The following is a 26,137-nucleotide window of genomic DNA, read 5'->3' as shown; positions in this document are numbered from 1 at the left end:
AGCTACCTTCCGGTTGCCAGCCGAACACTTAGCCCATTGTGCCATCTGTCGTCCACGAAGTCGGCAACCATCTCGTCCCCATCACAGCCCTCCCCAGGGCTGCGTGCGATGGACTGATGTTCAGGCTGTACACGGAAGTATTTGATCAGGCGGGTTCCTCTCACATGTCAGCTAAACCAAGTCTTGGTGCTTGTTTCTGAGACCTAGAATACAAAAACAGGGATGTCATGCTGAGGCACTGGTCATATAAGGCGCAAGTCAGGCTGCATTTGGAGTGTTGCGAGCAATTCTGGGCCCCATATCTGAAGAAGGGTTTGCTGGCTCTGGAGAGGGGGCAGAGGAGGATTACGAGAATGATGCCGGAAATGAGTGGGTTAACCTATGATGGGCGTTTGATGGCACTGAACCTCTCCTCGCTGGAGTTTAGAAGAATGGGGGGGGGGGGGGGGACCTCATTGAAATTTACTGAATATGAAATGCCTGGATAGAGTGGATGTTGAGAGGATGTTTCCACTAGTGAGAGAGTCTAGGACCAGAGATCATAGCGTCAGAATTAAAGGACGTTCCTTTAGGGAGGAGATGTGGAGGAATTTCTCTAGTCAGAGGGTGGTGAATCTGTGGAATTCTTTGCCGCACAAGGCTGTGGAGGCCGTCAATGGATATTTTTAAGGCAGAGATAAATAGATTCTTGATTAGTACGGGTGTCAAGAGGTTACAGGGTGAAGGCAGGGGAATGGGGTTAGGAGGGAGAGATTTATTTGCTTTCTATGGCTCTAGTTCAGTTCAGTTCAGTTTAGTTTAGTTTAGTTTAGTTTAGTTTAGAGATACAGCACGGAAACAGGCCCTTCGGCCCACCGAGTCCGCACCGACCAGCGATCCCCGCACATTAACACTATCCTACACACACTCAGGACATTTTTTACATTTATACCAAACCAAATAACCTACAAACCTGCACGTCTTTGGAGTGTGAGAGGAAACTGAAGATCTCGGAGAAAACCCCCCGCAGGTCACGGGGAGAACGTGCAAACTCCGTACAGACAGGATCGAACCCGGGATCCAGGGCTCTGGTGCTGTAAGTCTACCACTGCGCCACCGTAGAACCAGGCTAACAACATACTGCATCCTCTTGACCAATTATTGTATAAATGCCAGATACCAACTGCAGGGCACTTGGTCTGGTTTTCTGCGTTGAAAGCTGTTGAAAAGCTCCATTTGTTACTCAGTATTCGGCAAGCATTTCATTTCCTGCCTGGAGAAAAAAAGAATATTAGAAACATCTTGGTTTTATTATATTGCTTGAAAACGGTTTTAATGGTTGGTATTAATCTGGGTTTGGCTGGTTTGCTGTTTTATCATGAGCTGCCAGCAAACAGCTTCTGAATTTGAAGAATAGGCTGTGCATTTGTACTTGGTCAGATGCAAGAGGCAAAGTGGAAGGCTGTTGCTGGGGCTCAGTTCTTGTGTGTGAAACTAAAGGGCCTGTCCCATTTGTGCGTCATTTACACGACATCATTTACGCGTCACGGTGCACGACGCGCACGTGATGCACGCATGGTGCGTGGTGACGTAGGCAGTGACGTGCGGCCGCGCGTGGCGCCCCAGGAATTTGGAATGTATAAAATCTTCGCGGGCCATCTGCGTAACGGACAAATGACGCCCAAGTGGGACGGGCCCTTAACTGAGCTTCTTATACATGTCGATGTGGGTTGGCAAAGCACAGGGTCTAAATGTTGTGTGGTTTCTAACCTGACCAGCAAAATGCTTAGGAAGGAACCACAGATGCTGGTTTACACCGAAGATACACACAAAATGCTGGAGTAACTCAGAGGGTCAGGCAGCATCTCTGGAGAGAAGGAATTGTTGATGTTTCGGGTCGAGACCGCTCCTCAGACTGAGAGTCAGGGGAGTGGGAGACAGACAGAAATGTGTGAAAATGAGAGTTCAAATGGGAAGAAGTTCCAGGAAAATGTAGAATGGATCAGTTAGCTGAGGAGAAGGTGACAACGAGGCATACATTCAGTAAAATATAATCAGGTGGACAGTGAAACTAGGTGGAGAACAAGGATGTGGGAGGGATGGAGAGAGAAGGAAAGCGAGGATTACTTGAAGTTAGAGAAGTCAATATTCAGACCGCTGGGGTGTAAGCTGCCCAAGCGAAATATGAGGTGCTGTTCCTCCAATTTGTGCTGGGCCTCACTCTGACAGTGGAGGAGGCCCAGGACAGAAAGGTCAGTGGGAGTTAGTGTTTAGCAACTGGGATATGAGGTAGGTTTTGGCGGACTGACCGAAGGTGTTCAGTGAAACGGTCGCCGAGCCTGCGCTTGGTGTCGCCGATATGTAGGAGTCCTTGGTGATCTCCCAAACACTTATAGAATTTAACTTCAAGCTGCTGAATAGTTCAGAGAGCAGAACATTTTCTCCCCCCATTTTCTGAGCATTTAATTCCTAACTGCTCGGCGAGAGGTTTAGCACAGATGTGTGTGTGGGCAAATGCAGAGCTGTTTTCGGCAGGGTTGTTCGACTTCGAAGCAAAGTAAACAATTTTTTTTTGCCTGACTGGAACACAAACTGCAGCTGGCAGTCTCCAAGTTGCAGGCTTAGGCTGTCGTGTAAATGTACCTTTAAGCACAGGTGCAATGATCAGCTTGCCAGCAGTTCAATACCAGTGAAATGCTCATAAGAGGCATGCTGAGATGTTGGCACACAATCAACATTTCACTGGTGGTCCAGTGCACTTGAATGGATATTCTTTTAACTGCAGACATGGTGGCTGAAGATCCATTAGTCAAGCGTGCGACTGCATCTTGAGCTGTCTCCTGCTCATGCCCTCCGCCAGACTGATGTATGCCTGTTTGCCTTTATTTATACATATTTGTGCATTGAATGAATTCAAAGCAGCCTGGATCATTTAATAATAATAATAATGGATGGGATTTATATAGCGCCTTTCTAATACTCAAGGCGCTTTACATCGCATTATTCATTCACTCCTCAGTCACACTCGGTGGTGGTAAGCTACTTCTGTAGCCACAGCTGCCCTGGGGCAGACTGACGGAAGCGTGGCTGCCAATCTGCGCCTACGGCCCCTCCGACCACCACCAATCACTCACACACATTCACACACAGGCAAAGGTGGGTGAAGTGTCTTGCCCAAGGACACAACGACAGTATGCACTCCAAGCGGGATTCGAACCGGCTACCTTCCGGTTGCCAGCCGAACACTTAGCCCATTGTGCCATCTGTCGTCCCTTTTAAGGCAATTTCATTACCACTCGAAATCACTGATGGTCTTTCCACGGAAAGTTACATTGACTCAGCGTTCTTGTGTGAAATCATGAATTCTGCAACAATTCTGTCATTAACTGATCCATTTGACGGCACGGTGGCGCAGCAGTAGAGTTGCTGCTTTACAGCGCATCCAGCGCCAGAGACACGGGTTCGATCCCGGCTACGGGTGCTTGTCTGTACGGAGTTTGTACGTTCTCCCCACAACCCGGCTGGGTTTTCAAAAGACAATATATACAATAGGTGCAGGAGTAGGCCGTTCGGCCCTTTCGAGCCGGCACCGCCATTCAATGTGATCATGGCTGATCATCCATCGATTTTCACCGGGATCTTCGGTTTCCTCCCACACTCCAAAGACGTACTGATTTGAGGGCTAATTGGCTCTGTATAATTGTAAATTGTCCCTAGTGTGTGTGGGATAGAGTAAATGTGCGGGGATCGCTGGCGGGTGCGGGCTCGGTGGGCCGAAGGGCCCATTTCCTCGCTGTATCTCTAAACTAAACGAGAAAACTAAAAAGGTGAAATCAAAATGGAAAAACTATTTTCAAATGTTTGTTCATTCATTAAATTCACTGATGAATCTCGGTGTGATCGTCTTGATGAAGTTCTTGACACATGATCCAAAAGTTCAGTGTTTTTTCAGTCATTTTTTGTCTGCAAAGCAAAGGCTGGAATGTGTTGACTGCTGTGATAGGGTTTGAACAGTTGTGTTCCTTCACTGCTTTAAACAGAGTGGCATTCATCAACTTGCCTTCAGCGCTGTTGAAGATCGATGGCTAAGTGAAGACTGACAGATTGCTAAGCTGAGGCTGACAGTTAACAATGACTGAATTAGATTTAACATAGAACTTCTGCATTAAAAATATCAGTATGGTTGAAAATTAAATCACTAAGTCCAACAAGAATGTAAATGAGAACAGTAGATGCTGGATGCATTCAATAGGTCAGGCATCATCTCTGGAAAGATGAGAGAGATACAGAATGCTGGAGTACCGTAACTCAGCGGGGCAGGCAGCATTTCTGGAGAGAAGTAATGGGTGACGTTTTGGGTCGAGACTCCTCTTCAGACTTCAAAGTTAATATATTAGCTTGAAGATTTTCCAGACCTCTTGAACGTTCTTCAGTCTGAAATGCCAACTCTTTCTCTTTGCTCAGGAGGGTGTTTCCAGGATTTTAGTTCAGGCTATCAGCAATATTTTGATTTTTATTGAGCAAATGATTGAGATTCTCGGCAGGTAGACAAGAAGCTGGAGAAACTCAGCGGGTGAGGCAGCATCTATGGAGCGAAGAAACGGGTGACGTTTCGGGTCGAGACCCTTCTTCAGACTGATGTGGGCGTGGTGGGGGCGGGGAGAAGAAAGCAAGCGGCATAGACAATAGGCTGTGGGAGAGATGGGAAGGGGAGGGGAAGGAGGGAGAAAGCAAAGACTACCTGCAATTGGAGAAGTCAATGTTCATATCGCTGGGGTGTAAATTACCCAAGCGAAATATGAGGCGCTGCTCCTCCAATTTGTGGTGGGAGTCTCTCTGGCCATGGAGGAGGCCCAGGACAGAAAGGTCGGATTCGGAATGGGAGGGGGAGTTGAAGTGCTGAGCCACCGGGAGATCAGGTTGGTAATGCGGATTCTCGGCAGCTATTTGATGATGGTTATTCCAATAATTGGAAAGGTTGCCACCCAAATAATCTGCAATAGTGAATTAATTTGACATTCAATCAGCATATTGAATGAATTGTGATTATATTAACCACCATATGTGCTATAATTGTTGGTATGAAATGAAGTATATAACTAAAAATAATCTGGTTTGGGCAACCTTTGGGTGGAAAAGGTATGGGTAGGTGCTGGTGAGGAGCAAGTGCTTCAAATTGCATTCAAAACAGATATTCTGTATTTTAACTCTTGTCCCCTTCCTTGCAGCTTGTTGCTATCTTTGAAGAGCAAGATCCTCATCATGTTGGAGATGGCACCAGTGCCAGTTCAACTGGCACTCAAAGCCCGGACATGTTCACCAACGAGTCAGCGCCCAACTCGTTGTCTGCGTTTCAACCCTATCAGGTGTCAAGTGAGATCGAGGTCACGCCCTCTGTCCTCCGAGCAAGTGAGTCTCTTTGTATACTTTAAATACTTAATCGATGATGATGGTTTGTCGGCACTGGGCCTGTACTCGCTGGAGTTTAGAAGAGTGAGGGCGCATCTCATTGAAACCTACAGAATACTCAAAGGCTTGGATAGAGTGGATGTGGAGAGGATGTTTCCACCAGTGGGGGAGTCTAGGACTACAGGTTATAGCCTCAGAATTAATGGATGTTCTTTTAGGAAGGGGAAGATAAGGAATTTCTTTAGTTAGAGGGTGGTGAATCTGTGGAATTTTTTTGCCACAGAAGGCTGTGGAGGCCATGTCAATGGATATCTTTAAGGCAGAGATAGATAGATTCTTGATTAGTACGGGTGTCAGAGGTTATGGGGAGAAGGCAGGAGAATGGGGTTAGGAGGGAGAGATAGATCAGGATGATTGAATGACGGAGTAGACTTGATGGGCCTAATGGCCTAATTCTACTCCTATTGCATATGACCTTATGACTAATACTTTGTTTTGTTTTACTTCTCGGCAGTTATTTGCCAATATTGTTACCTTATAACTGCTTTTTGCCTGTAAAATGTTTTTTTCTTGTTTTGCACAATTTCATTTCCATCTGTGTTATACGGCTCCCCCTCGCTGTCATGCCCTCGGCATCTCTTTGACATTTGCCAGCAGCAATGATGAAGGTGTTGGAATGGGTCAGAGAGATATGGAGTAGAATAACCTTGAAACCTCCCCTTTGTCCATTCCCCCGTCATAGCTATCTATGTTCGTCCCCCTGTCCTGAACAAAACTCCTGACCCCTGTATAGAAACATAGAAACTAGGTGCAGGAGCAGGCCATTCGGCCCTTCGAGCCTGCACCGCCATTCAATATGATCATGGCTGATCATCCAACTCAGTATCCTGTACCTGCCTTCTCTCCATACCCCCTGATCCCTTTAGCCACAAGGGCCACATCTAACTCCCTCTTAAATATGGCCAATGAACTGGCCTCAATTACCTTCTGTGGCAGAGAGTTCCACAGATTCACCACTCTCTGTGTGAAAAATGTTTTTCCCATTTCGGTCCTAAAGGATTTCCCCTTTATCCTTAAACTGTGACCCCTTGTCCTGGACTTCCCCAACATTGGGAACAATCTTCCTGCATCTAGCCTGTCCAACCCCTTAAGAATTTTGTAAGTTTCTATAAGATCCCCCCCCAATCTTCTAAATTATAGCGAGTACAAGCCGAGTTCCACTCCTGTTCATTTACCTCATAAATGTTGTAGCTGCTCCTGCCTCTACTGTCAACTCTGGCAGCTCATTCCAGATACCAAAGATGTAATTTAAAAAAAAACCCTCAGTTCTTCTCCCTTTCACATTCAACCGATGCCTCTAGTTTAAAACACTCCCAACTACGGGTAAATGGATACTGGCAACGTATCGACTTATCTGTGCCATACAAAGTTTCATGGACCTCCCTCATGTCATCTACCATCCTCCTTTGCTCTGGGGAAAGCAGACCCAGTCTGCCCAATCTCTTCCACACCCTCTCTTCTTTAATTACATCCTTCCTCTAGTGTTGGCAAGCAACCAGATCTGCACACAGTATTCCTCATGTGGCCCACTGAAGTTTTGTACAAATGTAGTATGATTTGGGTAGACACAAAATGCTGGAGTAACTCAGCGAGACAGGCAGCATCTCTGGATAAGGGATGAGAAAGAGCCCAGACTGAAGACCCAAAACGTCACCTATTCCTTCTCTCCGGAGATGCTGCCTGTCCCGCTGATTTACTCCAGCATTTTGCGTCTACCTTCGATTTAAACCAGCATCTACAGTTCTTTCCTACACCTGTAGTCTGACCTGCCTTGTTCACCACCCTGTTTACCTGTGTTCCATTTACAGAAAACTAAAAATCTCGTACCCTAATGTCATTCTGTTCAACAACACTCCCCAGAGCCCTGCATGGATCATGCTTGATCTGTGCTTGGCCCAAGTCTCTGCCGCCAAGTTCTGTGAGATATTTTTTATAGTTGAGGCACACCAAAAAAGGTATCCCATGACCAGAACTTGTGAGAGTTGTATCTAACTAAGACGCAAGTCCAATTGGCAAGAAGGAATAAAGCATTATACATTTTTAAAACTGAATAATGTTTTTTGGTGAAATACTTGCCCTGTTTTTATATGGTTGTGTCCTTTTTGGAATCCCATCAAGTTAAGCACTCAGAAAAGTGCGGGCATCCAAGTTGTAAGAATTTAAAACGTTAAACTTTTCCATCTGCAGTCATTGGTGCTGTGGGTTCGCTAACAGTGTAGCAGGACTAGTGCCAACTGTAACAAATGCTGCAGGAAGTACAAAGTGGAAAAGCCATTGCCATAAAACTCAAATGTGTCTTGGCAGTTCCTCTCTTCCCTCAGCTGCCCTGTTGTCAAAACTTATCTTGCCACATGAAGGCCCAATTACGAAAAAATAAATAAATAAATAAATATATTTATTTATATATATATATATGTGGTCAATACATTTTGCCAAATTTGCGTTGCAGTGAATTTCTGCAACCATCGGGAATTCTTTATCTTAAAAGTTTGAGAATTTTATTGCAAGTGTCTAAATGGAACTCTGATATTGTTCTGCATATGGCAATTCACAGGAAAATGAAGGAAATGTCTGATGTGGAACCTTTTTCTGATTACGTCAGTTTTAATTTCTCTACTCTCAATTTGTGAAAAGGCCTATTTGTTCTTCTTCAATTTTTTTTGCCCCAAGTGAATATTTGCTACCATAGGCCAAAGCTGGGTTGTATTTTTGTGATAGGGATGTTGCATTTTTAATTGCCCAAAGGTGTCTCTGCTTACCTGTGTGTAAGTAACAGCAATCAACTAGAATTGTATCATTTTAGTAAGGATATTTGACAATGATTTTGTTCCGAAAATCTGCACACTTCACCAACATCAAGCATGAATTTGCTTCAGATTATTTCTCTTGATATCTTGTAATTTTGCTTGCCACAAGTGAGTGATCCTCTTATAAGTTTTACATGACTTTCGTATTTGTTGATATAATGGGTTTTTTATTTGTTGATTTGTTGTTTGCATTTATTTTGTTTTTTTTCCTTCCAATTGAAGTGGTACCAATGTACCTATTTGGAAAAGTGTATTGTGCTTGTTGAAACTTAAAATCCACCACTGATTATTTCTTCCCTAGATAGCTGGAAATTGTGCCTCGAAGCTGAATTAATTTTGTCGGGTACTTCCATTGCATATTTCATTCACTGACTCAGAATATCATTGATGTTCTTGGCTGTTACCAAGATTGCAATAGAAACTCAAAAAATGGTTACTGGAAAATCAAACCTGTATTCATAATCAACCGTAATATAATCATCTGGCAGTCTTTTATTGTTACTTTTTAACTTTATTGTCTGTTTTGTTATGTTTTTTTGTTTGTCTTTTGTTTTGTTTTGATTCTTTTCTTATGGATTGAATGTGTTGTGATGTGTTAACCTGGTTTACCAGAGGGACTACAGATGGAAATTAGCCTATAGCTATAATCTTGCGTATTGCATGCAAATGTTTATAAATATGCACTGTCCTTAATAAAAACATCTAAAAAAAAAACTAAAAAAAAAAAACTTTGAATGTTTAACGATTAAACATCTTCCACCTTATGTCGGGAACATAGTCTTCCAAGTGTAAGAATCACAAGCGTCTACCTTTTAATGTTTTGTTGTAAATTTGTTCGTCAGATAGATTCCCTGGCAGGAAAGAAAATATTTCCTGATTATGGTGATGCGCAGATGACACAACCATCATAGGTCTCATCTCGAACAATAATGAAACAGAATACCGCACTCAAACACACAAAGCAGTCACTTGGTGCACAGACAATAACCTCTTACTCAACACATCAAATACACACAAACTCATCATTGATTTCAGACGTAAGGCACAACCCAAGACCCCCCTACTCATCTCAGGCGAACCCATATCCACCACTGACTCATTCAAATTTCTTGGCACTCACATAAGCAATAACCTCAAATGGAAAATCAATTCAAATCACATCTACAAAAAAGCCAACCAAAGACTCTTCTTCCTCCGCCAGCTCAAGAAGTTTAGAGTAAGGAAACACCTCCTAATCAGATTCTACACAGCCATCATCCAAAGCATGCTCACTTCATCAATTACAGTCTGGTTCAGCAGTTTAGACACTCACTCCCGTAATAAATTACAACGCATAGTTAACAAAGCATCCAAAATCATCAGCACTCCCCTTCCATCAATAGAATCACTCCATTACAAACGGTCTGTGTCAAGGGTGAAGAAAATCATCTCTGATCCCTCCCACCCAGCTCACCACATCTTCCACCTGCTGCCATCAGGAAGGCGCTACAGCTCACTGCCCGCCAAGACATCTCGATTTAAAAACAGTTTTTACCCACACGCAATCCGAATTCTGAACACACTATGATAACAGCACATATCCTCCCCATGCATGTACTGTATATTGTATGATGTTGTGTTTTATGTTATGTTTGACGGGAATCAGCCTACCTTGTAACATCCTGTACTGAACCTGAATTCCACCAGTTTGACTGTGTGGTCATTAAATAATCTAATCTAATCTAATCTAATCTAAACATGTCTGATTCCTTAATGCGGTACAATAGCTTGGTGGTTGACATGTTATCACTGCAACATGGATGACATTTTGGGTCGAGACCCTTCTTCAGAAGTCACCCATTCCTTCTCTCCGGCGATGCTGCCTGACCCACTGAGTTGCTCCATGATTTTGTGTCTATCTTTGGTTTAAACCAGCATCTGCAGATCCTCCATACACATTATCACTGGAACAAACTGTTTGGAATTTGTGGAAAGTTATTTGGCAGTTGTAGAAAGTTAAGAGAGTCACAAAATGCTGGAGTAACTCAGCGGGACTGACAGCATCTCTGGAGAGAAGGAATGGGTGACGTTTCAGGTCGAGGAGCTTCTTCAGACTGTTTGGAAGTTGCGTTTTGTAAGCCAGAGCAAATTCCAATTGTCCACGATCGCATTGCTTAGAAATCCCGATTTGTGGGCACTTGGCTCAACTATGCGATTTCTACTCTCACTTTAAACTCAGTTGGGCCCAGTTACTCAGATGCCTCTTAAAGCTCACCGAGCCAATTTCAAGCAATCTCTTGGAAGTCACTTGGGCTTGATTCCCACACTCCCTTTTAAACTTGCTGGGTTCACTTGAAGAGTTATTGAGCAGCTGTGTAACCAAGGGGGACTTGGTGTTGGGGGACCGCCATGAATGGGTGGGCGTGGGAGAACAAGGGTGGACCTAGTGCAGAGTACTTTGTAACTTTGACAGCACCCTTTATGTGGCGACTATTTGCATACCTTGTGTATATAAGCACAGACTTTCACTGTGCCTTGTCACATGTGACAATAAAATAATTCAATTCTATTCAATTCATTTCAATTAATCTTAAAACAAACCTGAATTGAAACAGTTTCAGCGTAACTAAAGACTATATTCAATAGTCCATAAAGTCTGTCAGCCCGGCACTACCAACGTGAAGAATACCATCCAGTCCCTCTATACCCACCATCAAGAGTGCTGTTGAAACATGAGGGGAATAGATAGTGCATTAAACCATGAGTATAAAAAGCACACAGTCTCTTTTACCAGGGTTAGGGAATCAAAAAAAGAGGACATATCTTTAAGGTGAAAGGGATACAATCTAAATGAGCCTGAGGGGTAACTTTGAGTTGCAGTGAATTCTTGGAACCATCGAGAATTCTTTATAGAAATTCATTGCAAGTGTCCAAATGGAACCCAGATATTGTTCTGCAGATGGCAAGATACAGGAAAAAGATGGAAATGTCTGATGTGGAACTATTTTTGATTACAAGTTACATTTTTTAACTTCTCTATTCTCAATTTGTGAAAAGGCCTTATTTTTCTTGTTTATTTTTTGCCGCAAGTGAATATTTGCTACCATAGGTCAAAGCTGGGTTTCATTTTTGATGATCGGGATATTGTGTTTTAAATTGCCCAAAGCTACGTCTGCTGATGTTGTCTCTGCTGACCGACATCATCTCAATGCCACTTTCGTGCACTGATTTGCCATCCCTTAATTTGCTGAATATCCAAATTTCAATCCATCTGCCTCAAATATCCTCGGTCGATGAGCACCTATTTTTGCAGCTCAGATATCATGGAAACAGGCCCTTCAGTCCAACTCATCCATGCCGACCAACATGCCCATCTGAGCTAGTTCCATTTGCCTGTGTTTGATCCATATCCTTCCCAACTTTTCCAATCCATGCCCGTGTCCAAATGTCTTTTGAATGCTGTTATGGTGCCTGGCTCAATCACTTCCTTTGGCAGCTCGTTCCAAAAACATACCACTGTGTTGTGTTAAAAAAGTTGACTGTCGGGTCCAACTAAATATTTCCCCTCTCAGCCATGCCCTCTCCTTCTTAACTAGTTTTGTTTAGTTATTTATTATTATTGTCATGTGTACCAATTCTCCAACAAGGCCTATGTGCATTCACCCGATCTATGTTAGATCACCCGACAGTCTTCAATGTTGCGAGGTATATAGTCCTGGCCAGCCTAACCTCTCCCAATAGCTTCATTCCTCCAAGTCCTAGTAACATCCTTGTTGATCTTTTCTGCTTGATGGCATCTTTTCTATAGCAGGGTGAACAAAATACTCAATTGAGGCCCCACCAATGTCTTGTACAACTGCATCATATCCCAATGCCTAATGAAGGCTAGCATGCCAAAAGCCTTCTTCACCACCCTGTCTAGGTCTCACGCTACTTTCAGGGAACTATGTCTGTTTGAGTTCAGTTTATTGTCACGTGTACCGAGGTACAGTCAAAAGCTTTTGTTGCGTGCTATCCAGTCAGCGGAAAGACAATACATGATTACTATCGATCAATTTACAGTGCAGAGATACATGATAAGGGAATAATGTTTAGTGCAAGATAAAGCCAGCAAATTCTGAATAAGGATAGTCTGATGGTAACCAATGAGGTAGATAGATGTACTTGTACTCCTAAGTCCCTCTGCTCTACGACACTCCCCAGGGTCCTATCATTCACCGAGAGAGTTTTTCTTACCTAGGTTTGACCTCAAAATGCAGCCTTTGCAGGCTGAATTAAATTCCATTTGCTGTTCCACAGACCACTTACCCAGTTGATCGGGATCCCTCTGTAATTCTTGATGACCCTTTTCACTGCCTATTATGCAGCGTTATCTGCAAACCTCCCAACCATGCCGTACATATTCTCGTCCAAATCGTGATGTAAATGAATAACAGTCGTGGGCCCAACACTGAACCCTGAGACACAATCTGGGGTGGCACAGTGGCGCAGCGGTAGAGTTGCTGCCTTACAGCACTTGCAGAGCCAGAGACCCGGGTTCGATCGCGACTACGGGTGCTGTCTGTACGGAGTTTGTACATTCTCCCCGTGACCTGAGTGGGTTTTCCCCAAGATCTTCGGTTTCTTCCCACATTCAAAAGATGTGCAGGTTTGTAGGTTAATTGGCTCGGGTTGGTATACTTGGTATAAGTGTAAATTGTCCCTAGTGTGAGTAGGATAGTGTTAATGTGCAGGGATCGCTGGTGGGCGCAACTACGGTGAGTCGAAGGGCCTGTTTCCGTGCTGTATCTCTAAACTAAACTAAATATCACCAGTCACAAGACTCCAGCATCACCTTCTGCTTCCTATTTACAAGCCAATTATGCATCTAATTAGCTAGCTGTCCCTGCAATCCGCACAATCTAACTTTACAGAAGGTCTAATCATGCTGAACCTTAACAAAGGCCTTAGCTACATTTTTTGCCATGTTCAAGTGAGTTTATTGTCATGTGTTCCTGTATAGGACAATGAAATTCTTGCTTTGCTTCAGCACACAGAACATAGTAGGCATTTACTACAAAACAGATAAGTGTGTCCATATGCCATAATATAAATATATACACACATGAATAAATAAACTGATAAAGTGCAAATAACAGAAAATGGGTTATTAGTAATCAGAGTTTTGTCCGAGCCAGGTTTAATAGCCTGATGGTAGTGGGGAAGTAGCTATTCCTGAACCTGGTTGTTGCAGTCTTCAGGCTCCTGTACCTTCTACCTGAAGGTTGCAGGGAGATGAGTGTGTGGCCAGGATGGTGTGGGTCTTTAATGATACTGCCAGCCTTTTTGAGGCAGCGACTGCGATAAATCTCCTCGATGGAAAGAAGGTCAGAGCCGATGATGGACTGGGCAGTGTTTACTACTTTTTGTAGGCTTTTCCTCTCCAGGGCGCTCAAGTTGCCGAACCAAGCCACGATGCAACCGGTCAGCATGCTCTCTACTGTGGACCTGTAGAAGTTAGAGAGAGTCTTCCTTGACATACCGACTCTCCGTAATCTTCTCAGCAAGTAGAGGCGCTGATGAGCTTTCTTGATAATTGCATTAGTGTTCTCGGACCAGGAGAGAGTGCCCACATGGACCTTTTTGACCACTTCCATCAAGTTAATGGGATATGAGCTTCAATACATAAAGCCTTGCTGACTATCTCTAACCAACTGCCCTCTTTCCAAATGCATGTCTATCATTTCCTTCAGATTCCCCTCCAGTAACTAACCTACTGTAGATGTTAAGCTGAAGATAGACACAAAATGCTGGAGTAACTCAGCGGGACAGGCAGCATCTCTGGAGAGAAGGAATGGGTGACCCTTCTTCAGACTGATGTTACGGGAGAGGGAGATCCATAGATAAGGAAGTGTAAGGTGTGAAAACAGGACAAAGGGAATGGAGGTCAAGGAAAATGTAGAATAGATCATTGTTAGCTGGGAGAAGGTGACAAAGGTTCAAAGGTTCATTTATTGTCACACACACCAATTGGTGTCGTGAAATTAGAGTTGCCATTGCAGCACATTAATAATAATACAACATAACATTATAAAGCAATTTAACATTAAACATAAACAATATCCCCCCACAATAGTTCCCACTGTGAGGGAAGGCACAAAGTCCAGTCCCCAACCCCTTGTCCACCCATAGTCGGGCCTGTTGAGGCTTCTGCAGTCGCCGCTATGGAGGCCCGATGTTTCAGGCCCTTCTCGCCGGGTGATGGAGCTCCGGCATCGGGAGAACAACAAAGCAAAAAGAGATAAAATGTCGTCAGAGACTGCGAGACTGGTCAGAGAACTGGGAAAGGGGAGGGATGGAGAGAGAGGAAAAACAAGGGTTACTTACTACACAGATGTTAAGCTTTCTGGTGTGTAGTTCCTAGATTTTTCCTTGCAGCACTTCTTAAATGAGGGCATAACAGTGCTAATCATGCAGTCTTCTGGGACCTCACCTGTGGCTAATGATGATGCATAGATCTCAGCCAGGGCTCCTGTAATTTCTTCTCCAGCTTTCTGCAGTTTACTTGTAAACAGGCCCTGAGGATTTATCTATTTGATTACGTTTTAAGACATTCTTCACCTCCTCTATGCAATGGAGACTATCCCCAAGATGTTCCCATTAACTTTCCTGAGTTCCCTGGAAGTCTCCATGTCTTTCTCCCCAGCGGTCTTAGTGTTCCTTCAGTGGAGCAATAACTAAATTGCTCCATTGATGGTTGGGCTTATATTGCAGTGTAATATACTCATATATCGCTTGGGCAGCCTACAGCCCAGTGGTATGAATACTGATTTCTCTAACTTCAAGTAACCCCGGGCATTCCCTCTCTCTCTATCCCTCCCCCATCCAAGTTGCACCAGCTTCTTATTTTCACCCAACAAACAGCTAACAATGGCCTGTTTCCTTTGTCATCATTACTTTTTTTGCATATCTTTCATTCATTGTTCTTTATCTCTCTATATCATTGTCTATAACTCTCGTTTCCCTTATCCCTAACTAGCCTGAAGAAGGGTCTCGACCCGAAACATCACCCATTCCTTCCCTCTAGAGATGCTGCCTGTCCCGCTGAGTTACTCCAGCTTTTTGTGTCTATCTTCGGTTTAAACCAGCATCTGCAGTTCCTTCCTACACATAATAATTAGGTTTTTTTTCCATGTAGTTAACAGTTGATGAAAATGCCTTGCATATTTTCAGTTTAGGATCTTTAAAAACATGTTTTTTTTAATCTATGCCTTTCGTTTTCAAGCAGTTTTTATAATTAAGCAGCTGTGTGTAATTTTTTTTCATTTGAAAAATATATTGCCAGCTATTCAATTAAGATAGACACATGTGTGTCTGTGTTAAAAACGATCGTGTTCTGTGCTGTTTATTATTCGTATGGCTATATGGCGACCACACATTTCACTGTACATGTGACAAATAAATGTATCTTATATCTTGCATCTTAAAGCTGGAGTAACTCAGTGGGTCAGGCAACATCTCTGGAGAAAGGGAATAGGTGATGTTTTGGCTCGAGGCCCTTCTTCAGATTCTGAAATCTGAAGAAGAATCTTGACCTGAAACATCACCTATTATTTTTCTCCAGAGATGCTGCCTGTCCCGCTGAGTTACTCCAGTTCTTTGTGGCTAATTTGGGTTTAAACCAGTGTCTGCAGTTCCTTGCTAAACATAGTAGTACACTTGTATGGTACATTTGCATCACCATTAAACATAATCCTCTCAGGATTGATTCCGTTTTTGCCGAGGCAGCATCAGTATCTTGACCCAAACTTCCCTGATTACTCTCTAATTGGCAGGCTAGAAATAAATTGTATCCTAAATATGTACTCGAGGAAAAAGCTGATGCAGTGGTGTTAAGATGCAGTCAGTATAAACTGGGGTATTCCGACTCTACATATTTCAGGGTCAGCCTTGATTGCAATTGGCTTTTATTCTGAAAAGCTCAAATTATAAATACGGTCTCTTTTATTGATAAAGATCAAGATAAAAATATGGAAGTAATCATGGTAGACGGTTCTTTTTCCATTCTGCTGCAAAACCAGCTTCCAGCCCCCTCTCATTATACTGAAATTTAGTTTAGTGTAGAGATACAGCACGGAAACAGGCCCTTCGGCCCACCGGGTCCACGCCGACCAGCGATCCCCGCGCATTAACACTATCCCACACCCACGAGGGACAACTTTAACATTTACCAAGCCAATTAACCTACAAACCTGTATGTCTTTGGAGTGTGGGAGGAAACTGAAGATCTCGGAGAAAACCCACGCAGGTCACGGGGAGAACGTACAAACTCCGCACAGATTAACAAATATCTCTTTGACTTTAATTTTCTAAACACATCAGCACAAATATCCTAGATTTATGTAACATGGAGGAATATTCCAAGGGGTTACAATATGATGACAAGCCGCTGACAATGAATTTGGGACACACATGTGGAAAAAGCTTTGTATGGGGGCTAGAGGATACTGAGGTTCAGAGAGTGATTCCAAAGCTTGGAGCCTGGAGGTGGGGATTGAATTGAGGCACAAGAAACTGCGGATATTCTAAAATACACACTCAGTGGGACAGGCAGCATCTCTGGAGAGAAGGAATGGGTGACGTTTAGGGTCAAGACCCTTGCTCTGATCATAACTGATCTATCTCTCCCTCCTAACTCCATTCTCCCATCTTCTCCGAGTAACCCCTGACACCCGTACTTATCAAGAATCCATCTATCTCTGTCTTAAAAATATCTAATGGCTTAGCTCCACAGCCTTCTGTGGCAAAGGATTCCACAGATTCACCACCCTCTGCCTAAAGAAATTCTTCCTCATCTCCTTCCGAAAGGAACATCCTTTAATTCTGCGGCTATGCCCTCTATTCCCAGACTCTCCCACTAGTGGAAACATCCTCTCCACATCCACTCTATCCAAGCCGTTCATTATTCGGTAAGTTTCAATCAGGTTCCCACTCATCCTTCTCAACTCTCTCGTCATGAACATGATTAAACTGGGCAATAGCTATGTAGTCTACCTAGTGAGGCAATTTGAGGAAACACTTTGCAAAATCCTAATTGACGGAAATAATGCTTGGTATTATGGGAGTTGAGAGTTAAGGGGCTGTCCCACTGCGGGGACCTAATTTGCGAATTTAGAAGAGTTTGCGCTCGACTCAAACTCGCAGCATGGTCGACACGTGGTCCTAGGAGGTCTATGTAGTTCTCTTTCACGCTCGAGAGAAGTTCCCGCATATTCGCGGCCACAGTTTGGTTGAGGAGTATTTTTTTAGCATGCTGAAAAATTGTCCACGAGTAAAAATTGGTCGCCATGGAAAAAAATCGATATTTTTTTACTCGTAGGTTTAGTCGAAGTAGGTCATAGTAGGTCGGCATGTTATTCGTAGGTAATCGTCTTCACTCTCCACTATTTGGTGTCCAATTTTCCCGAGAGTATCGTCGAGTAAATCATAGATAGTCGAAGCTAGTCTTCAACTTAGTCGAAGGAAGTTGAAAGAGATCGAAGGAGGTCTTCTACTTGGTCGTAGGAGGTCTTCTACATATTCATAAGAGGTTCTCTACATAGTCGAAGGAAGTCGTAGGAGGTGTTCTACTTCGGCGATCCAACAAGACTATGAACTTGACTCTCCTAAACTCTTCTAAACTCGCAAATTAGGTCCCCACAGTGGGACAGGCCCTGAAAGGAAGTTTAAAGACAGTGGTGCCTTTGTTAATGAGAATGACATTTGGAGAGTGAAATCAATGGGAGATTTTTGGCAGAGGAATCATGTTGGCAAATTTGACAGAACAACAGGGGGCAGTGTATGAGAAGTGGTATTCTAAGCCTGTGGCCAACACCTTTTGTTTGAGTTCCAAGCCTATGAAGTATCAAGTGAGACTGAGGTCACACGCAGTCTAGTCTCTGAACAAATTGTGCATTGCTGGCCTGGAACGTGCACAGTTCATGCATGCAGGAGAAACGACAGCCAGTTAATTAGCACTGCTACACCACTTTGTTTGTCAGCATTGGCCTTGTGCCACGGGCAGAAGCAGGAAAATTATCTTTTGAGATGTTATTTCACTTTATGTTTAATTAGACGACCATTATAATTAAAATGCGGTGTTGGTCCCAATGTCTAGATGAAGTTTCAGGGGCTGTTAATATATCATTTTTATCATCCTGAAGAGCCTTCTCATCTACAAATCTATCAAAGATCGTACAAGGCTTTGAATAGAGGGATGCATTGATCAAGTTTTAGTTTGCAATTAAGATACTTTTATACAATTAACACATTTGATTGTGTTTTAAATTTGTTTACTGCAAATGCTCAACAAAAACTTGAATTGAAATTGACTTTAGTTTTGGGGGGATCCCGTGCAGATCTTTGTATTTAAAATGATCCAGTTAATATGAAGGCAGTGAAAGTTTATTAATGATCCAGGGGGAGGGGCGGGACAGGTATCAATCAGAGCGCTAAAGTTAAACACTATATTTGAAGTACAAATATGAGACAAATATGAGTTTCTGAAAGGGCTGAATTTAGTGTCATCAGGGAACTTTTAAAACAAGTAGATCGGCAACATTTGTTCAATAATATAATTTTGAATATAATTAATCGTGTACAATTGAAATAGCTGCATAAATATATAGAAAATCCGTAAAATGCATATATTAGAAAGAGAGGCACAAACAAGGAAATGTTTAGAAAAAAACCGTTGCAGAGTGCTGGACTGTATCAGCGGGTCAGGCAGCATCAATGGAGAACATTGAGAGGTTACTAACACGGGAGATGGGAAGGGATCAAGGGATTTGAAGATCAGTTCTTTGGGGCAGGAGCAGGCAGATACAATGGGTCTGCCTGACAGCCCTGTTTGTGGATTTTGGGAAGATGATAGAAACAGGCAGGGTGGGGCTGGGGAACGATAGGGCTGGAGGCCGTTGAGGGGAGGTCATGAAAGGTGATGAGATCGGAAGCAGTCTTGGAGTCAATATAGTGGTTGAGGGTGAGGACAACTGCCGGCAGATGGAGGAGAGTGTTAGTGAAGGGGAAATAGATTGGGCCTCTGTTCGAGGAAGGATCGTAGGCCTTGAGACCTTCCTGATGGGGGATGAAGGTGTAAAGAGACTGGATGTCCATGGTAAAGATGAGGCGATGGGGGCCTAGAAGTTGAAAGTTATTTTTGAGTTGAAGGGCGTGTGAAGTTCTTCCATCGAACGTGTCCAAAGACAGGCAGCTCGATTTGTTACTAACACCTATGAGAGAGAAGCGAATGTCACCAAACTTCTGAATTCTCTGGGGTGGAACCCTCTCCAAGACAGACGTGAAGCTCACCGTTTGACCTGTTTTTACAAAATGGTAAATGGTCAGCTAGACATAGACTACAAGACCTACACCAAACCCAAACCAATTAGTAGCAGACGAGGGCATTCGATCCAATTTGTGATCCCAGCTACAAAGACAGATGTATACAGCAATTCGTTCTTCCCACGCACAATTAAAGCATGGAATAATCTCCACCCAACTATAGTTACCCAACCAGATGCAACTAAATTTAAAGTAGCTCTTTCTTCCCAATAACCCTTTCTGGCTTAAGCCCTCCCTTCACCACCTCCAGTTTAAATTCCATTTGGAATATTTTGGAGGACCAAGAAACCAAGAACCAAGAGGTCTCGGATGTTGGTCGGGAGGGGCTGAACAAGGGTGGGGTTAGGATGGAATCAAAGTGAAAAGAGAAGTTGTTGAGGGTGAGTAATCGCTCCAAATGTTGAGGAGAGTTGGTAACATGAATTGTTGATTGTCGGCATAGATTTGACAGCCCATTTCCTTGCTGTAATTGTCCATGACTTGATTGGGCACAAGTCGATATGGTGCCCATATTCATGGAAAAGTATGGTAGACACAAAAAACGACCCAATAACACAACTTCTGTTTAATATAAAATAAGCCACATCATCAAGAGTGAAGTGGAGCATTTGTACTATCAAAGGTCCTTGTAAAATGTTGACCCTGAAGGGAAAGAATGTGCGTAATCTGTCTCCAGATAAAAAATTAATATGGAGAGATGCAAAACTGCAGAGTAAATGAAAAAGTAAGCAATGCAGTTGCTCTGTGCGATAACGAACAAGTCTCACTTGCTTTGCAGAGTTAAAATCATACCCAGCTATTTCAGTGGATCAATCGATGAAGTCCATGGCATAATGTTAAATTAATGGTTTTAAAAGACAGGATATTAGATCGATAAGGTGGTCAGTCCATAATCAAGCATTATGCCCACTTGTGGTTGGTGAGATGAAGGAGAGAGATTTTGAGTCTAATGACTGAACATAAGAGAGAATGATCTGGTCCCTTGTGTTGAAGCGGTTTTTCGAACAAAGGGGAATGCAGGCATCACAAGTTATGAAGATGATGTATGATACAAAATGAAGTGAATCTGGTGCATTTAAACATTATATTGCTTTCCTCCTGCATGAGTTTTCTTTCGGTTGAAACAATCAGCAGGATTTGGGAAGACTTTTCCGGGAGGCATTGTGTCCATGAATAATTTGAACATGGTACCCTCAGCACTTAGCATAAGTGCTTTTAAATGACTCTTTTCGGTTAAATTATGCATTGGAGGTTAAAACGTTCATAGATGTTGATACTTTTATCTGACTTCAGTCAAAGCTCTCTTGTGAAACTTAGCAGAAACAGTATTAAATATTTTAAAAAATATTTTAAATGCAGTGATAAGGTCATAAGTGGCAATGAATCCTTAAAACCACCAAAAAATAGTACAATAAGCGTTGATTATTCAAACCCTATAGGGTGCTGACACACCATTTATTTTGCAAGTTAAGGAGCTGCAAATATCAACAAATGATGATGTGATGGACACAAAGTGCTGGAGTAACCCAGCGGAACAGGCAGCATCTCTGGAGAGGAGGTATAGGTGAGGGAATTTGGTCGGGACCCTTCTTCAGACTCAAGAGCACTCAGACCTTCAGTCTGAAGAAGGGTCTCAATCCGAAACGTCACCCATTCCTTCTCTCCAGAGATGCTGCCTGTCCCGCTGAGTTACTCCAGCACTTTGTGGCTATGCTTCGGTTTAACCCAACATCTGCAGTTCCTTCCTGCACAGATGTGATGTGATGTTGTTTTAGCTGCAACTTTGACAGTGCCACTGTCTCTGAATGGAGCAAACTGTGAACATCAGCACCCGAGGCAGCCAAGAATTTTGGCTTGTGGAAGCTGAGCAGCAATGGTTCAAGAGTGGGATTTTCCTTTGATATATGAAGCGCTTTCTGAAGTCATTGGGCAAGGCTTGTTTCTGTTGATTGTACGAGCTGTTTGATGTGATTCATCAATGCAGAAATGTATTCTCTGGAGTGTAGACTGGGCAATTTCAAAGAATTCATTGGTATTAAGGACTAACATGTATCAATGGTATGTGTGTATATTTTCTCAAAGATTGTAAATTACACGTATACGGTTGTTGAATGTTTTGCTGTTTTTGTATAATCACATTTTAGATTGTGATTTTTCACTAAAGTGGTAACATTTTCACTTTAGTAGACTTCAGTTTAGTTCAGAGTTACAGCGCGAGAACAGGCCCTTTGGCCCACCGAGTCTGTGCCGACCAGCGATCCTCGCACTATCCTATACACTAGGATTAATTTACAATGTTACCAAGCCAATTAACCTACAAACCTGTACGTCCTTGGAGTGTGGGAGGAGACTGGAGCGCCCGGAGTAAACCCATGCAGTCACGGGGAGAACGTACAAACTCCATACAGACAGCACCAGTAGTTAGTATCGAACAGTAGTCTGGCGCTGTAAGGCAGCAACTCTACAGCTGTGCCACCATGCCGCCCCTTAGAATATAAATAAAAAGATCTTCATGACCATCACCTCACTTTGTGCTTGCATTGGCCTTTCCTAATTCTTGTAAAGGGCCATTAGTTTTCATTCCTCTTGGAAAGGCTCAGAAGCCTTTGAAGCAAGTCAGTCAGAAACATTCATTTCAGTTCATTGGATTTATTTAAAAATATATATTTGTTGCTTCTACGCTTTCTGAGCACTTTGACTAATCTCCCTTTAAGTGTGTTTTATCCAGGTGCTTTTTACTTTCAAAGCAAACAATAGGACACAGTTTGGACTCCAGTGTAAATGCTGTTTAATTCACGTGCGCACGGTTAATCGTGCGGTACCTGGGCTCTAACTATCTGGCCAAGTCCCAAACACTCTCGGTTGTGCTTAGCGCAGGTCACAGGTGCCTCTACTGGTCTCCCAGAATCCAATGTTCACTGTTCTTCACAAAGGCTAGTCCCCTGCCTGAGGGGATGCAGATGCTGCCTTTGTTCCCTCAGGCTTCCTTCAAATTTCACAAATAAACTTCATCATAAAATGTCCGAACAAAGGGAAAAAAGGGCAGTGCATATAGATTGTCTATACATTCATAATATCATTAGTCCTATATATATTTGTGTGTGTGCGTGTGTGTGTGCGTGCGCGTGTGTGCGCGTGTGTGCATGTGTGCGCGTGTGTGTGTGTGTGTGTGTGCGTGTGCATGTGTGTGTGTGTATGTACATGTGTGTGTGTGTGTGCGTGTGTGTGTGTGCGTGTGCATGTGCGTGTGCATGCATGTGTGTGTGTATGTATGCGTGTGTACAGCACCACTGCCACTCACGAGGCCCCCTAGAATGTCACAGTCATAGAGTGATACAGTGTGGAAACAGCCTCTTTGACCCAACTCGCCCACACCGGCCAACATGTCCCAGCTCCATTAGTCCCACCTATCTGTGTTTGGTCCATATCCTTCCAAACCTGTCCTATCCATGTATCTGTTTAACTGTTTCTTAAATGTTGGGATAGTCCCAACCTCAACTACCTCCTCTGGCAGACACAAAATGCTGGAGTAATTCGGCGGGTGAGGCAGCATCTCTGGAGAGAAGGAATAGGCGACATTTCGGGTCGAGGCCCTTCTTCAGTCTGAAGAAGCGTTTCGACCCGAAACGTCGCCCACTCCTTCTCTCCAGAGATGCTGCTGAATTACTCCAGCATTTTGTGTCTCCCTTCTTTTAAATCAGCATCTGCAGTTCTTTCTTACACATTACCTCCTCTGGCATCTTGTTCCATACACCCACCACCCTCTGTGGGGGAAAAGGCTACTCCTCAGATGCCTCTTAAATCTTTTCCCCTTCACCTTAAACCTATATTCTCTGGTCCTCGATTCACCTACTCTGGGCACGACACAAACTTCTGTTGTTTGAGGGGGCCTCCACACAGGACCCAGCTCTTCAATGTCCCCAGACTGCAGTCCTTCCCTGCAGAGTCTTGGCATCGGCATGTCGATATACCCGAAGACCAACAAGGTTCAAGCAGACCAAGAGGGTCTTTCATCTACTTGATGTCCGCATGTGCATGTCCTGAGAACCGGCCCATCGATCCAAGAGCCCAGTGTTCTACCGCTTCCTCCAGGCACACTTTCCGTATAGACAGTCTGCAAAGAGGTGGGTGACCATCTCCTCATTTAGACAGCCTTCTGAAATATGGCCTGCGTTAATTCACAACTGAGACTCCGAATGTACGGGAAAGATCAAGCAGGGACTGTCCCTCTCAGCACCAGACGCGTGAGGGCTTAGTGCTTGGTGCTGAGTTTTGACAATGAGGCATTCTGCCAGATGATCTTGAGTCTGAGGAAGGGTCTCGACCCGAAACGTCACCCATTCCTTCTCTCCAGAGGCGCTGCCTGTCCCACTGAGTTACTCCAGAATTTTGTGTCTATCTTTGGTTTAATCCAGCATCTGCAGTTCCTTCCAACACGGATGATCTTGACCCGCTGCTCAGAGAGCCATTCCATAATATCTATCATGCCTTTGTCCAGAAGAGTCTGCTGGACATTCTGTGCATACCACCACCGCCACCATTTGATAGGCTTGTGGTCTAAGGTGAACAAACTTTTGAAAACAATATTATCATGAGGGAAAGTCACTGTGATAATGTCCATGGGACAAATCTTAGCTGAGTTAGCTATCAGCTGAGCCAGCTGAGGTCTATCTTAGGGACACCGTTAGCTTCCCCATCAAGTCTACAGTAAGGCAAGGATGACCACTCTCCCATCTTGTTTAGTGTTGCATTAAATTATTTACTGAATCCACCTGGCAGGATGCAGATACAGGAGGGGTGACATTGCCAAGCAGTGGAGGTTTTACTTTTTTGTTTTAGAGTTGCAGCATGGAAACAGGCCCTTCGGCCCACCGAGTCCACGCCGACCAGCGATCCCCGCGCACTAACACTATCCTACACACACTAGGGCCAGTTTTACATTCATACCAAGCCAATTAGTCGACAAACCTGTTTGTCTTTGGAGTGTGGGAGGAAACCAGAGCTTCCTGGAGAAAACCCACGCACGTCATGGGGAGAACGTACAAACTCCGTACAGACAGCACCCGTAGTTAGGATCGAACCCAAGTCCCTGGCGCTGTAAGGCAACAACTCAACCACTGTGCCACTATGGTGCCCAGGGGTATCTAAATCAAAACCTGATCCAGGCGCAAAGTGCTCTCAGTGTGACTGTAATTGTTGCATGTGTGCTTCCATTGCTCATTCTTCCACTCCAGCGGTTATCTGGTTTTCCCAATTCATCTGGAAATCCAAGATGGAATGGGTGAGATGGGTCACCGTACACTACACTGGCAAAGGCACACATGACATCTCGTCCTAATACCAACCTTTGTGTGTGGTTGCACCAGGTTGTGTTTGGGACCAAAGTACGTGGGCACCAATTGCCACAATGCCACTATGCACGAAGGTTCTAACTGTCCTCAGAAGGACAAATCTGGCCCCAATGCTACACAATGTCCCAGTCAATGTCCTCGTTTTCTCCGGGAAGCTCCAGTTTCCTCCCACATTCCAAAGACGCACAGATTTGATGGCTAATTGGCTTGGTATGAATGTTAAATTGTCCCTAGTGGGTGTAGGATCCTGTTCATGTTGGGGGGGTCGCTGGTCAGTGTCGATTCAGTGGGGCCCGTTTCTGCGCTGTATCTCTAAACTAAAATCTAAAACCTCCGCTGCTTGGCAACATCACCCCTCCTGTATCTGCGTCCTGCCAGATGGATTCAGCAAAGAATTTAATGCAACACAAAACAAGACGGGAGAGTGGGCCTACTTGCCTTACAGTGGACTTGATGGGGGAGCTAACTGTTTCCCTCAGATAGACCTCAGCTGAGAGCTAACTCAGCTAAAATTGGCCCAGCAAGTTTCCTGGATTTGGGTATTTCACTCGTCCAATCTTCCCATGGTTGTCCGTTCTGAGGAGATGCTTGCCCGCACTTTCTTGATTTTGAGATGTCCCAAAGCCCGAGCCAATGTGGAAAACATAGGTGAACACAGCATGCAATTTACACACTGCATGGCCTCACAGACAACAAATAAATGAGTTGGCAGTTAAAATGGTTTTAGTTCTTTTGGCAGAAGTATGGAAGAGATTGGCTAGGATCGAAGAGAAACGTCCACTGATAATGGGCTGCTAATGATATAAATACATAATTGGGTAGGAAGAAACTGCAGATGCTGGTTTAAGCCAAAGATAGATACAAAAGGCTGGAGTAACTCAGCAGGACAGGCAGCATCTCTGGGGAGAAGGAATTGGTGACGTCTCGGGTCAAAGAACATCCGCTGAAGGGGTCTGGACCCGAAACATCACCCATTCTTTCCCTCCAGAGATGCTGCCTGTCCTGCTGAGTTACTCCAGCATTTTGTGTCTGAAACATAATTGGGTAGCTGATACTGATTAACCATCGCCCGGTGGGGTATCGCATCAGCGCAGAGGGAGAAGAGGAGGGAAGAGACTGCAGCCCTAAGATTTTTGCCTCCACCACAGTGAGGTGCTTGGAGGACTCACTGTGGTGGTGTTAATTTGTGTT

The 26,137-nt window shown here is 43.8% G+C and overlaps 1 protein-coding gene across 4 annotated transcripts in view; it reads left to right on the top strand.

The window, feature by feature from the left end:
- pard3 (par-3 family cell polarity regulator) overlaps positions 1 to 26,137 on the top strand; it is a 983,322-nt gene that overhangs the window by 400,193 nt on the left and 556,992 nt on the right. For all 4 annotated transcript variants that reach the window (XM_033042021.1, XM_033042037.1, XM_033042013.1 and 1 more), the window contains exon 3: positions 5,208 to 5,388. In XM_033042021.1, coding sequence (XP_032897912.1) covers positions 5,208 to 5,388 — 181 coding nt within the window. The remainder of the gene's footprint in view (positions 1 to 5,207; positions 5,389 to 26,137) is intronic.

This window comes from Amblyraja radiata, chromosome 2 (genome assembly GCF_010909765.2).
Source record: "Amblyraja radiata isolate CabotCenter1 chromosome 2, sAmbRad1.1.pri, whole genome shotgun sequence".
Lineage (NCBI taxonomy): Eukaryota > Metazoa > Chordata > Chondrichthyes > Rajiformes > Rajidae > Amblyraja > Amblyraja radiata.
Note: the sequence above shows the minus strand (reverse complement) of the source record. Positions and strands in the feature narration are given on the sequence as shown.